This window comes from Microtus oregoni, unplaced genomic scaffold (genome assembly GCF_018167655.1).
Source record: "Microtus oregoni isolate MIOR12 unplaced genomic scaffold, Mior012 000011F_ref0000422, whole genome shotgun sequence".
In the NCBI taxonomy this organism is placed as follows: Eukaryota; Metazoa; Chordata; class Mammalia; order Rodentia; family Cricetidae; genus Microtus; species Microtus oregoni.
The window spans coordinates 51659312-51672950 of record NW_024543070.1 but is presented as its reverse complement, the minus strand read 5'-3'; the positions used below and the strand labels follow the sequence as shown (position 1 = coordinate 51672950).

Below are 13639 nucleotides of genomic sequence, written 5' to 3'. Positions count from 1 at the left end.
TTGTTCCTTTCTTCTTCTTCTTCTTCTTCTTCTTCTTCTTCTTCTTCTTCTCCTCCTCCTCCTCCTCCTCCTCCTCCTCTTCCTCCTCCTCCTCCTCCTCCTCCTCCTCCTCCTCCTCTTCTTCTTTTTTCTTTGAGTCAGGGTCTCACTAGGCAGCCCTGACTGGCCTTGAGCCTGGTATGTAGGCCAGACTACCTCAAACTCACAGAAACCTGCCTGCTTCTGCCTTCTGAATGCTTTTTTTAAATTACTTTTTAAGTTATGTGTGTGTGCACACGTGTGTGGAGGTTACCTGCAGAAGCCAGACATATAAGCTCCAGATACATAGGAGCTGGAGTTACAAGAGGATCGGAACTGTCAGATGTGGGTGCTGAAAGCTGAACTCAGGTCTCCTGCGAGAGCAGCATGTGCTGCCTGATAATGGTGGCTCACACCTTTAATCCCAGCACTTGGGAGGCAAAGGCAGGTGGATCTCTGTGAGTTCCAGGCCAGCCTGGTCTATGAAGTGAGTTCCAGGACAGGCTACAGAGAAACCCTGTCTTGAAAAACCATTGGGAAAAGAACCATTATTTATTTGCATGTGTGCACATTCATGTGTGTGCATTCACTCATGTGTGTGTGTGTGTGTGTGTGTGTTTTCATATGTGCCCTCTGTCTACTCCTTTGAAGCAGGGTCTCTCACTGAACTGAGGTTCCCATCAACAGTGATTTTTGGTTGTCACCGCGCAACTCTCCAGCTCTCTCTTGATCACTTTTGGTTGTCACCGCACAAGTTTTCACTGCTCTCTTGATTCCTTTCTGCCACTGTGATAATATACTCAGAAAACTACTACCATTGTGGTTTCAGTCATGACTCCATTGCTTTTGAGCCCCTGCCCATGAGATAGAACATCACCATCATGGCAGAGAGTGTGTGGCAAAGGTCACTTCATGGTGGGCAGGGGGCAGAGGGACAGAGAGGAGCATTCTGGTCAGGACAAGACACCCATTCGCATTACTTACCTTTTCTGTCCAGACCAGTCTAGTGCTCACCGTGAGGTCCCGTCTGATTTGAACTCATGGCTGTCCTGCTTCAGGCTTCTGAGCACTAGGGTTCCCAGTGTGCACCACTCTGCCTGACTTCTTGGTTGATTTTTATGTGTTGGGCCATCTTTGAATTCCAGGAGCAGCCCCCACCTGTTTCTGGTGTATAATCCTTTTGTTGTTCTGCTAAACTTGGTTAAATGGAGTTTTTGTGGAGGATTTTTTTGTGTTGATTTTATTTATTACTTTTGTGTTTTGAGACAAGATCTCACTACATAATCTTAGTTGGCCTAGAACTTATTATATAAACCAAGCTGACCTTGAACTCATACAGATCTGCCTTCCTGAGTGCCAGGATTAAAGGCATATGCCACTATGCCCAGCTCGCGTTGATTTTAATAAGGGATATTGGTCTAGGGTTTTATTTTGTAATTTAAAATGATTTTATTTCCTATTGAATTCACTAGTTGTTTGAAACAAGGCCTTACTAGGTAGCTCTGACTGGCCTTAAATTCACAGGGATCTGCCTGCCTCTGCTTCCCAAGTGCTGGAGTTAAAGATGTGTAACACCATGCTGGGCTCAAGAGTTTTATTATTTTGTTATTATGTATTTGGTTACTGAACACATGAGTGAGTTAAGCAGGGAACTTTCTCTACTCTTCAGTATCTTCAGATGTTTGAGGCAAAGGCTGGAGGTGCAGTTCAGTGTTGGTGGGTAGTTTGAATGTAATTGTCACCTTCCACACATACACAGTAAGCTCATAGGAAGTGGTACTATTGGGAGGTGTGGCCTTATTAAAGTAGGTGTGCCCTTGTTGGAGGAAATGTGTCACTATGGGGGCGTGTAATTTCCAGCAATTACATGATGACTCACAACCATCTATAATGAGATCTGGTGCCCTCTTCTGGTATGCAGGCATACATGCAAGCAGAACACTTTGAGGTCTCCTATGCTCAAGTTACACCTAGTTCAGATCACTTCCTGTTGTCTGTGGGATCAAGATGTAGTTCCTTCTCCACTTCCAGCTCCTTCTCCAGCACCATGTCTGCCTGCACACCACCATATCACACCACAATGATTATGTACTAAATTCTGAAACTGTTAGCCACCCAATTAAAAGTTTTCCTTTATAAGGGTTGCTGTTACTCTTCACAGTAATAGAAACCCTAAGAGAGTTTGACACTTGCATGGTTTGTCCAAGGCCCTGAATTTGGTTCACAGTATCACCAAAATAAGAACTAGTAGGCATTTAAGTGAGATGGCTGAGCCTAAAGTGCCAGCTACCCAAAAGTCTAAGTAGGAGGATTGTTTGATTGTGGGAGGTCCAAACCAGCTAACATATCAAGATTCTGTCATCCCCACCAAAAGAAAAGATTTATTTATTTACTTACTTACTTACTTATTTTTAGTTTCTCAAGACATGGCTTTTCTCTGTAGTCTTGATGTCCTGGAACTTGCTCTATAGACCAGACAAGCCTTTAACTCACAGAGATCCACCTGTCCTGCCTCCCAAGTGCTGGCATTAAAGGCGTACACCACCACTCCCCTGCTTCTCCTCCACCCAAAAAAAAAAAGATTTTAAATCTTTTTTAAATTAAATTTTAAAAGATTTCATCTTTTCTCTCAAAAGATATATACAAATGAGGTTGGCATAGAAGTATGTAGCTATAATCGCACCAGGAACAAAGGCAGTATGGGAACAAACTGAAGACCAGCCTGGACCACATGGTGTGACCTTGTCTTAAAATCAAAACAAGGAAAATGTGCAAATGGCCAGCAGTCACATGAAGCGAAACCTGGCATCATTAGTCATTACAGAAAATGCAAATCAAAACCCCAATTAGATCCCACTTCACACTCTTCCGATAGCACATATTTTGTTTTTTAAGGGAAAAGTGTTAACAAGGACACCAAAAGCTTGGATCCACTACAGGCTGTAGAATGTAAAAATGTAGCTGATGTCTCTTCAAAACGTTAAAAATAGAATTACCAGATGACCCAGCAACTTCAGTCCTGGGCAAATCTGCACAAGAATCGAAACAACTATTCCAAACAAAGTTAAATTCAAATATCCGCAGCAGGGCTATTAATGATAGGCAAGAGTGAGCCAGGCATCGTGGCATGCACCCGTGAGCCAGGCAAGCCGAGGTCTGAGTTTAAAGGATCAGGAGTTTGAAGATAGACTGGTTTATCACAATAAAGACCCCTGTGTCAGAGAAAAAGAAAACAAAACACAACAAAGTAATTCAAATGTGAAAATCAGTTAAGATTCCATTAACTGATTAACGGGTGAAAACAGTGACCCCACCATACAGTACAATGCTGTTCAGTTGTAAAAGCTATGACATATGCATCAATATAGTTGAACTTTGAAAACATTTTGTTAAGTAAAAGAAGCAATGCACAAAGCCAGCATATTGCATTATTCCACTTATATCAAGTATCCAGGATAGGCAGATTCACAGAGACAGAGTGTCAGTTAATGTTTCCTGATGACTAAGGAAGCAGGAAATGGTGGGTAACTTGTAAAAAAAAAAAAAAAAGGCTTACATTCGGGATGACCAGACAGTAGGATTTTTTTCCCCTCTTCAAGACAGGGTTTCTCTGTAGCTTTGGGACCTGACTAGCTCTTGTAGACCAGGCTGGCCTTGAACTCACTGAGATCCACCAGCCTCTGCCTCCCAAGTGCTGGGATTAAAGGTGTGCACCACCACCGCCTGGCTGGCTTTCTTATACAGCTCAGGGCTAACCACAGTGCGCTGGGCCCTCCTTATCAATTAACTACAGAGACAGTTTCCACTGGCCATACCCACAGGCCAATCTGATCTGGGCTGTCCCTGAGAGCTGAGACTCCCTTTTCAAGCAACTCGAGGTTGTGTCAAATTGACAATGGAAACTAAGTAGGTCAGTAGAGACAGCTGGATATCAGTTTGCCGAATGTCACTGAATAGTAGAGCATAAAATAGGCAAAATGGCCGGGAACCTGAGGCTGTCGTCTCACCTTGGTCTCCTGAGAGCCTCACACAGTACAGAGCCTGGGGGCTGTGACAGAGCAACAGACACCATCAAGGCATCAGCAAAGTTGGAGATTATTCTCGCAGCCCAAACCTAGAGAATGGCTGTGGAGTACAGAGAGCAAATAAGGCAGCGTCAAGTGTCGTCCTCCCCATTGCACTGCGCCCAACCTTGCTCATTTGACACAAACAACTCGTGGGCCCAGGTCTTTCTAAGCTGGAGTAGAACTTCCTGGTGCTTTATTGATATTCCCATTATTATTATTATTATTTTGGTTTTTCAAGACAGGGTTTTGCTGTAGCTTTGAAGCCTATCCTAGAACTAGCTCTGGTAGACCAGACTGACCTCAAACTCACAGAGATCCTTCTGCCTCTGCCTCACAAGTGCTGGAATTAAAGGCATGTGCCACCACCGCCTGGCTTCCCTTATATTATTGTTATTATTTTGGTTTTTTGAGACAGGGTTTCTCTGTGTAGCTCTGGCTGTCCTAGACCTAACTTTATAGACCAGGCTGGCCTCAAACTCAGCGATCTGCCTGCCTCTGCCTCCTTAGTGCTGGGATTAAAGGCGTGTGTCACCCCTGCCTGGGCTATTTTTTTATTAATAGATTTTATTTATTATTTTTAGATATATGATTATTTGCTCACAAGTATGTATGTGCACCACATGCGTGACTGGTGCCCACGGAGACTAGAAGAGCATACTGAATCACCTGGCAGTGGAATTCCAGATGATTGTGAGCCACTATGCAGGTACCAGGAACAAAATTCAAGTTCTCTGCAAGAGCAACAAGTGCTTTTAACCATTGCTTAGCTTCCGGATCCCAGGACCAGATTGCGTTCATCAGGAAGTCACCACCATCACGGGCCCTCTGTTGCCATGGATGCTGGTTCAGGACTATGGATCCCAGGACCAGTCTGCGTTCATTAGGAACTGTCACCACCGTCACGGTCCCTCTGTTTGCCATGGATGCTGGCTCAGGACTATGTTTTCCTGCTCACTTCTACAAAAAGATTTCATTACATAGATGGCAACGTTAACATCTATTTCATGGCTTAGAAAAGCCTCTAAAAGATACTGATGCACTAAGGGAATGTGGAGAAAAGGCAGGCGCAGCTGCAAAGTTCTCCAAAGCATTATGGTCTGGTAAGAAATGCATGACACCCAACCATGTTGGTATCATATATGAAAATGTTCTACAAAAGTCTATGTCTGTAAATATAAAGGAGCTACAGGTATTCTTGGGGATCCCTCGGACAGAGGATTTTTATGCCCTACCTTGTCCGAGTCCCCATTCTCCATATAACTTGATAAAGACTCTCCTGCGGGGTTGAGACAACAGGCTCAAGGGCTTTCCTTTCTTGTAGAGCAGGCTGAACAGCTGATGCCCATCACTCCTGTTCCCATTACGTTATAGCTTACAGCCGGCAGCTATAGCAGAAACAACCTGAGCAAATGTTTCCAGTAGACTTTGGTCTCAGGGGCTGGAGAGATGGCTCAGAGGTTAAGAGCACTGGATGCTCTTTCCAGAGGTCCTGAGTTCAATTCCCAGCAACCACATGGTGGCTCACAACCATCTGTACTGAGGTCTGGCGCCATGTTCTTACGTGCGGGCATACATCGAGGCAGAATGTTGTATAAATAAATAAATCTTAAAAAAAAATAAAAATAAAAAAAAAGATTTTGGTCTCAGGCATGGATAGAGCAAACGCTAGAACAGCAAATTCCTGCCTGTAAGTGAAGGATTGCAAAGGTGGATCCATCATCTGCCCTACCTCGGTCGCCATAGAAACAGCTTCTGCAACTGAGGTGTTGTAATGAAGGCCTTTTGACAATGCCTCTCCCTGGTGTGGCACAGAGCCAACCCCTGCAAAGGTGGCAGGTGTAGTGACAGCAGCATGGTGTGGTATCTGCCCGCCCACTCACCAATGCCATTTCAGATGCCTTCCGATTTAAGCATTGTCACAGACTTGCGTGACAGGTATAATATCAGTGTACTTATAGGCGAAGGTGAGCAAACCGAGGCTTATTGGAATTGGCTACCTGGCTGTAGTCACACTGTCAAGCAATGATGACATCTGTGTGTGGGTGTGGGTGGGGTTAAGATAGAGTATCGTATCTCCACATAGCCCTGTTTGTCCTGGAACTCATCGTGTAGATCAGGCTGGCTTCAGACTCACAGAGATCCTCCCGCCTCTGCCTCCAGAGTCCTGGGATTAAAGGTGTGCGCCACCACACCTGACTGACATCAATATTTGTACTCAGATCTTCTTGAAGATCATGAGATAGATTTTGTGACTTCCATAAAGCAGAACTCAGCCTCCAAGCCTTATTTGTTCTATCAATCCTAATAGCCTTCTCAGAAGCCTAAGGATCTTCAACATACAGCCAAATTAAAACTATTGCTGACATGGTGTCTTAGTTAGGGTTTCTAGTTCTGTGAAGAGATACCATGACCATGGCACCTCTTACAAAGAAAAACATTTAATTGGGGCTGTCTTACAGTTCAGAGGTTTAGTCTATTATCATCATGGAGTGCAGGCAGACTCAGTGCTGGAGAAGGAGCTGAGCGGTCTACATCTTGGTCTGCAGGTAGCAGGGAAAAGATCGACTTGCGCTCCTGAGACCTCAAAGCCCACCCCCATGGTGTCACACTTCCTCCAGCCACACCTCCTAATGGTGCCATTCTCCTTGAGTCTATGTGGAGCACAGTTATTCACAACAACACACGCTTCACCATGTGTTGTATTCAACAGTCAAAGTGCTGTGTTCTCACCTAATACAAAATATCTTCCATAAAGCAGAACTCAGCCTCCAAGCCTTATTTGTTCTATCAAAACAAATAAGCTACTCAAAAAATGAGGACTTATCTTAGGATTTCCATGTCTATATGGGACAGAATTTGTTCTTCATCAGGAACCAAATAGTAAGATTGGAGAGGTGGGCTCAGCATTTAAGAACATGTGTTATTGTGCCAGGCATGGTAGTGAACACCTTTAATCCCAGCACTTGGGAGCCAGAGGCAGATGGCTGGCTCTCAGTAAGTTCAAGGCCAGCCTGGTCTACAAAGTAAGTTCCCGGACTGCCCCACAGAGAAACCCTGTCTTGATAAACAAAATAAAAATAAAAAAGAACATGCATTGCTCTTGCAGAGGATCTAGCTTCAATTCTCAGCACCCACGTGGTGACTCGTAACCGCCCATCACTCCAGAGAATCCGATGCCCTCTTCTGATCTCCCAAGCACCAGGCATGAATATGCTGCGCATGCGTTCATGCAGGCAAAACACCCGCACAGATAAAATAAATAAGTAAAAAATCGATAGCACAATGTAGTAATAGGAGCGGCGGGGCTGCGTTCCCAGCACCCCGGCAGCCTACCCGGCTAGCTTATGCCCGAAATAACAACACACAAACTGTATTCATTTAATCACTGCTTGGCCCATTTCTATCTAGCCTCTTCTAGGCTAATTCTCACATATTAATTTAGCCCATTTCTAATCATCTGTGTAGCGCCCCTAGGTGCGCTTACCGGGAAGATTCTAGCCTATGTCCATCCTGGGTCTGAGCTTCATCGCGTGCGTCTGCCTGGGAGCTGGGAGCATGACGTCTCTCTGAGGCATCTGCTCCCGAGAGGAGAGCTGTGGAGTCTCAGCTCACTTCCTCTTCCTCCCAGCGTTCTGTTCTGTTTATTCCTCCCACCTATCTTCTAACCAATGAGGGCCAAGCAATTTCTTTTTATTTAACCAATGACCTTCCTCCATCAGCACAAGATTAAGACATGAACATTAAAACGGGAGGCTGGAGAGATGGCTCAGCAGTTAAGAATACTGGCTGCTCTTCCAGAGGACCTTGGTTTGATTCCCATCACCCCAGTATGGGCACATAGCCTTCTGCGATTGAACTGCAGGGTGTGTGATATCCTCTTCTAGTCTCTGAGGGCACCAGGTATGAAAGTGGTGCGGCACACACATGCAGGCAGAACACCCATACACACAAAACTGACTAACTAAGCAAAGTTGCAAGGCATTGGCAAACCTTGTTACTAGACAAACAAATACAAACGAAATTCACAAGACTTGGTATGGCATAGGCAGGACTGGAACCAAGGATATAATGACACCTGCGTCTCTCTCTCTCTACCACTCCCCAAAAACAGTTCTAGAGAGTTGATGAAATCCATTTAATTTCCTATTTATCTGTGTTTTTGGAGGATAATAGCTATGCACCATTTACCTTTGATGACGTCTGTTCTCAAAGCAAACACTAATTATTTCTTGATTTCTTGGATGAGTTCCTAATATCTATAGAATAACATGGTTAACAAATGTATGTTGGGGGGCTGGAGAGATGGCTCAGAGGTTAAGAGCATTGCCTGCTCTTCCAAAGGTCCTGAGTTCAATTCCCGGCAACCACATGGTGGCTCACAACCATCTGTAGTGAGGCTTGGTGCCCTCTTCTGGCCTGCAGGCATACACACAGACAGAATATTGTATACATAATAAATAAATAAAATAAATATTTAAAAAAAATGTATGTTGGTTACGTTCTCATTGCTGTGATAAAATACCATGCCCAAGGCAACGCACAGAAGGAAGAAGTGTATTTGACTTGTGGTTCCTGTGGGACAAGAGTCCATCATGGAAGGGAAGTGTAATCCCAAGCAGCAGGCCAGAGGGCATCAGATCACCTGAAACCGGAGTTACAGAGTTCATGAGTTGTCTGATGTAGGTGCTGGGAACCAAACACTGGTCCTCTGCAAGAGCAGCAAGGCTCTTAACTACTGAGCCAGCTCTTCAGCCCTTCTACCTTACTTTTTTTTGGACAGGCTGACAGGGCTATGTCCCAGATTTGAGACAATTTGGCTAGGCTGGTTGGTCAATGAGTTCCAGGGATCTGCCTGTCTCTGCCTTTCAGTGCTAGTATTACAGGCCAACACTGTGGGGCCTGTACTCTTCCTTCTTTCCTTCCTTCCTCTCTCTCTCTCTCTCTCTCTCTCTCTCCCTCTCTCTCTCTCTCCCTCCTTCCCTTCCTTTTCTCTCCCTCCATATCTCCTTTCTTTCTTTCTTTCTTTTCTTTCTCTTTCTTTCTTTCTTTCTTTCTTTTCCTTCTTCTTCCCCCTCCTCCTTTTTCTGGCAAGGTTTCTCTGTGTAGCCCTGAATGTCCTGGAACTCACTCTGTAGATCATACTGGCTGCAAACTCACAGATATAACTGCCTCTGCCTCCCAAGTGCTGGGAATAAGTGCTGGCAAGGCCTCCCCCACATTCTGGCCTTCATCCCTGCTAATCTTCCTTTTCCTTTCAGCTTTAGGTTCTACATATGACAGAAAATATAGGATACTTTGTGAAAATGGCTTCCTTCACTTCTCCCTGCAGACAACTTAAGTGCATTCTTCTTTACAGCTGAATAAAATTCCATTTTACACATATAAACAGATTTTTTTTTGAGACAGTGTTTCTCTGTGTAGCCCTAACTGTTCTGAAACTTGCTCTGTAGACCAGGTTGGCCCAGAACTCAGGGATCCACCTGCCTCTGCCAACCAAGTACTGGGATTAAAAGTGTTAACCACCATGCCCAGCTATATACAGAATTTGCTTTATTCACTCATCTATCCACCAATAGATGAATATTGAAATGAATTGATATTGGTAGATAGATGAATGGCTGATTCATAATTTATTGTGCATCAGTAAATATGGGAATATGGGCATTTCTTCTTTTTTTCTTTTTTTGGTTTTTCGAGACAGGGTTTCTCTGTAGCTTTGGAGCCTGTTCTGGAACTAGCTCTTGTAGACCAGGCTGGTCTTGAACTCACAGAGATCTGCCTGTCTCTGCTAGGATTAAAGGTGTGCACCACCATTGCCCAGAGAATATGGGCATTTCTATAGTAAGCTAACTTGGATTCTTGCAGATATATACCAGAACTAGTGTGGCTGGATTATGTAATACTTCTAGTTTTAATTTTGAGCGAAATCTTTCAACGGATTTCCATAGTGAATGGATTAATAATTTATGTTCCCATCAGCTGGATTTCACTTCTCCCTAGAGTGATTACTGTTTTAAATTGCATGTGTGGTCCACATATTTTTTTATTGGACAGTATATTACTCTAGAAGGCACTAAAGGTTAGAAAAAATGGAAGCAGAGGTTGGGTATTGTTCGTTTAGTTGTTATTTATCTATTTAATTATTTATTAATTATGTATATAGTGCTGGCATCAGATCTCATTATAGATGGTTGTGAGCCACCATGTAGTTGCTGGGAATTGAACTCGGGACCTCTGTAAGAACAGTCAGTGCTCTTAACCTCTGAACCATCCTCTCCAGTCCATGGTTATTGTTGTTTTAATACAGGATCTCATTATGTAGCCAGGTTGGCCTTGAATTCGAGATCCTTCTGCCTTAGCCTCTCAAGTGCTGGAATTATGAGAGTGTGTCTGTTTGGCCCTGGAGGCATAATGGGGCTGTAAATTAATCACATTCAACAAAAAGTAACCCGGAGTTCCAGGTAGGTTGCTCCAGGATGTCTGTCATTTGCAAAGGTGTCAAATACACTTAAAGTCAAGTCTCCAGGACCTAGTCCAAGTATCTATCTTTGGTCTGTCAAAGGGATGAAGGGCGAGTGACCTAGGCCCTGCGGTTGAGGCCAAAGCTCCCACCCGAGGGTCTGGGAGGACCATTAGCCCCGTCACAAGTACTCCTAGCAAGTGGCCCCGCAACCTCCCCAGTTTTCCCTGCTAACGCAGCCAGATTTAGAAGAGGATTAAGCATCAAACCTTTTTATTTAATCGGAGCAATAGTTTCGTGAGAAATCTTCAAGAATATCCGAAATGATTGGAAACCGTTTAAGAAGCAGCCAGACTGCGGGACTTTTCGGAGATACTGGAGATACATTGGGACCCTTTGGGCTCTGACATCTTTTCAGCAATCTCAGATTTTTGCTAGATTCACTACCTCGGCAGTTTCCGGAATCGTTCGGCATAGCCTCGAGAATGTCGCCCTCTGGCGGCAGGATTGGGAAGGGGCATGGGAGCCAGCGCGCGCAGACGCAGTTGAGTACCGGCGGCGGTTCGGACCGGAAGTGGTTGCACCTGAGATCACTTCCGGCGGGTGACGGTGCGGACGGGTCAGGAGCGTAGAGGCGGCGGCAAAATGGCGGCGCCTGAGGAGCAGGATCTAACTCAGGAGCAGACCGAGAAGCTGCTGCAGTTTCAGGTAGCAGCGAATTCTCGGTGCAGCAAAGGCCGCCGCGGGATGGGAACTGGGGCCCTAGAGGAGCGCACAATCACCCTCAGGTTGGGGTTGGGCCCATTTTCAGAGCGGCGGGCGGCCCCCTCCCCCCAGACGCCAACTGCCCGGATTTCCCCGGCCCCCGAGCTCTGTCGGTACCCAACCTTCCAGCCACCGCTGCCAGCCAGGCTCGCCCGCTGTGGGTCAGCTGCCGTAGTTTCCCTTAGCGGCGCGGGTCCGCAGCCCTTGCCAGCCTGGCTCACCCGCCAGACCCTCTCCGCCCATCGAGATCCTAAATCCCCAGCGCAGAGTCGCGTCGGCTCGCGGGTCTGGACCGCCGACCATCGTCCGGTGCTATTCACAGACGTTTGCCGAGGGTCTCTTGGTTGCTAGATCTTGTGTTGAGGGCTGTGATAGGGAAGGAAGCTCCTACACACAGACCTGGCACCTGCCCTAGAATGTGGGAGGACGCCACATACGGAAAACACGGCAACATTGAGTCTCATCGATGGCTGCTGACTGGATTTGTTACCTTCGGCTTTCTCCTGAACTGCTGACTATGCTTGAGGAGGGTGGCAACTTGCAGGACTCGGCTTCCAATTAGTGGATGTTATGTTTTTGTTTTTGTTTTTTTAAAAAAAGGCACTAAACCCTTAACCGAGGTGGAGGGTCTGGTCGAAGGAGACCACCGTAGTGGTAACCATGGCACTATTGGCCAGTTGCCTGAGTTCTTAAACAGACTTCAGAATGTCTGTTCCCTCGAGGCTGTTTTGGAGGTAAACTGGTGTGTATGGATGTTACAAGGTATTAAAAGGACTCTGTAAACAGTAAAATGCACCTGAACAGTTGCTATTAATCAACATTTAACTTCAGGTAGAACTGAAGTTTATAGAACTTGTTTCCTAATAGGATATGTGCCAAAAAATTATTTTGAGCAGTTTTTTTTTTTTAAATGAAAAATCTTAGTGCCAGACACGGCTAGTTAGAATACTACCCACCTAAATATGATGCTGTGGGACTTTAGCTAAGACTTAGCATGTCACCTTGTCTAACACCCAGCATACGTGCTGTGGCAGTCCCTGTCTCATAGCATGGGTATGGATTGTAAGAAGTAACACCAGGATGTGGCCCGAGACTAATCTCTTCGGACAGGAGGTGGGAACAGGAGGATTCCGAGTTTGAGGCCAGCCATTTCCCAAACAAAAGGAAACAGCATGCCTAGGCCACACAGCTAATAAATGGTGGTGTCACAGAAGCACGGGCTTTCTGAGCCTTTCATGGGCTTTTGAAGTCTCTGCTGTACAGCCTGCATTAGAGTGTGCTGTGGGCTCTAACTGCTGTGATGTTTATCTTGTGTGTGGGTGTGGGTGTAAAGCAATGTGTTGGGCGTGTATAAATGGTAAAATACTATCATAGGCATCGTTGACATTTGACTGGAGCTTATAATAGAGAGATTGATGACATCAGATTAAAGAATGAAGAACCAGCTTTCACTCCTTTCAGGTTTTTTTAAAAATTCGGGCAGATTACACTTCACACCTCTTAGGGGTAAGCCCCATGTGAAATGGGACCCGTGAAATGGGATGTGAGTTATACAGTATGTGTGTGAATATATGGCAGTGTTTGTGAGATAAAATGCGTAAGGAACTCCTGTCTTCAGTGGACATCGTCAGAAGAGAGGTGGCTAGCAGGTTAATAATATTGTTGTAAGATTAAGTTTATGTCAAGGTTTATGAAGTTGAATTTATTCAGAAAATGAATTTTGTATTTTGTGTATTTCCATAAGCAAGCCTGGATCAGATTTATCATTTCAAATGCTCTTAACTATTGCTTGACATTTGTACATGTTAGACATAGCCTTAAACTTCTTCAGAGGACTGTAAGGGGTTAACTCCTGCTCTTTTATTACTGAAGAAAATAGATGTGAGAGGCCAGGTAATTTTCACAAATAATGCCTTGCATATGTTAAAAAATTCTCATTCATAAGTATCATGTTTGTATCCTATTCTTGCAGCCAAGATACATAGCATGAATAATGGGAGTTCCCAGAAAGCTCTCTGAGCTATGTCTGTGTCTGTCTGTCTATCTGTCTGTGTCTTTGTTATTGGAGTTTAGGGAAGAGTTAACTTATTGGTGTTGAAGGAAAGATTTGTTTCCTACTGTGCCATTACCTACTATTAACCGTTATGTTTAATCCACACAGAGCATAGATACAAATGGTGGTGTGTCTGTCGTATCTGGTAGAGACAGATTTGTTGATTACTTGCTCAAGACTGAAGTCGTTAGTGGAACTCTGGTGGGTCTAGCTCTCGACTGACAGGGTGAGCTCTTAGCACAGTGCCTTGCAGCATTGAATAGAATTCCAGCAGCT

The 13639-nt window shown here is 44.9% G+C and overlaps 1 protein-coding gene across 4 annotated transcripts in view; it reads left to right on the top strand.

Moving 5' to 3' along the window:
• Positions 1-11129: 11129 nt before the first annotated feature.
• Positions 11130-13639, top strand: part of Faf2 (Fas associated factor family member 2) — a 42169-nt gene continuing 39659 nt past the window's right edge. For 2 of the 4 annotated variants that reach the window (XM_041659970.1, XM_041659969.1), the window contains exon 1: positions 11130-11253. In XM_041659970.1, coding sequence (XP_041515904.1) covers positions 11191-11253 — 63 coding nt within the window. In that variant the 5' untranslated portion in view covers positions 11130-11190. Of the gene's footprint in view, positions 11254-11273; positions 11334-13639 lie in introns of those variants that run through there. The other 2 variants (XM_041659971.1, XM_041659972.1) reach the window with 2 other exon arrangements.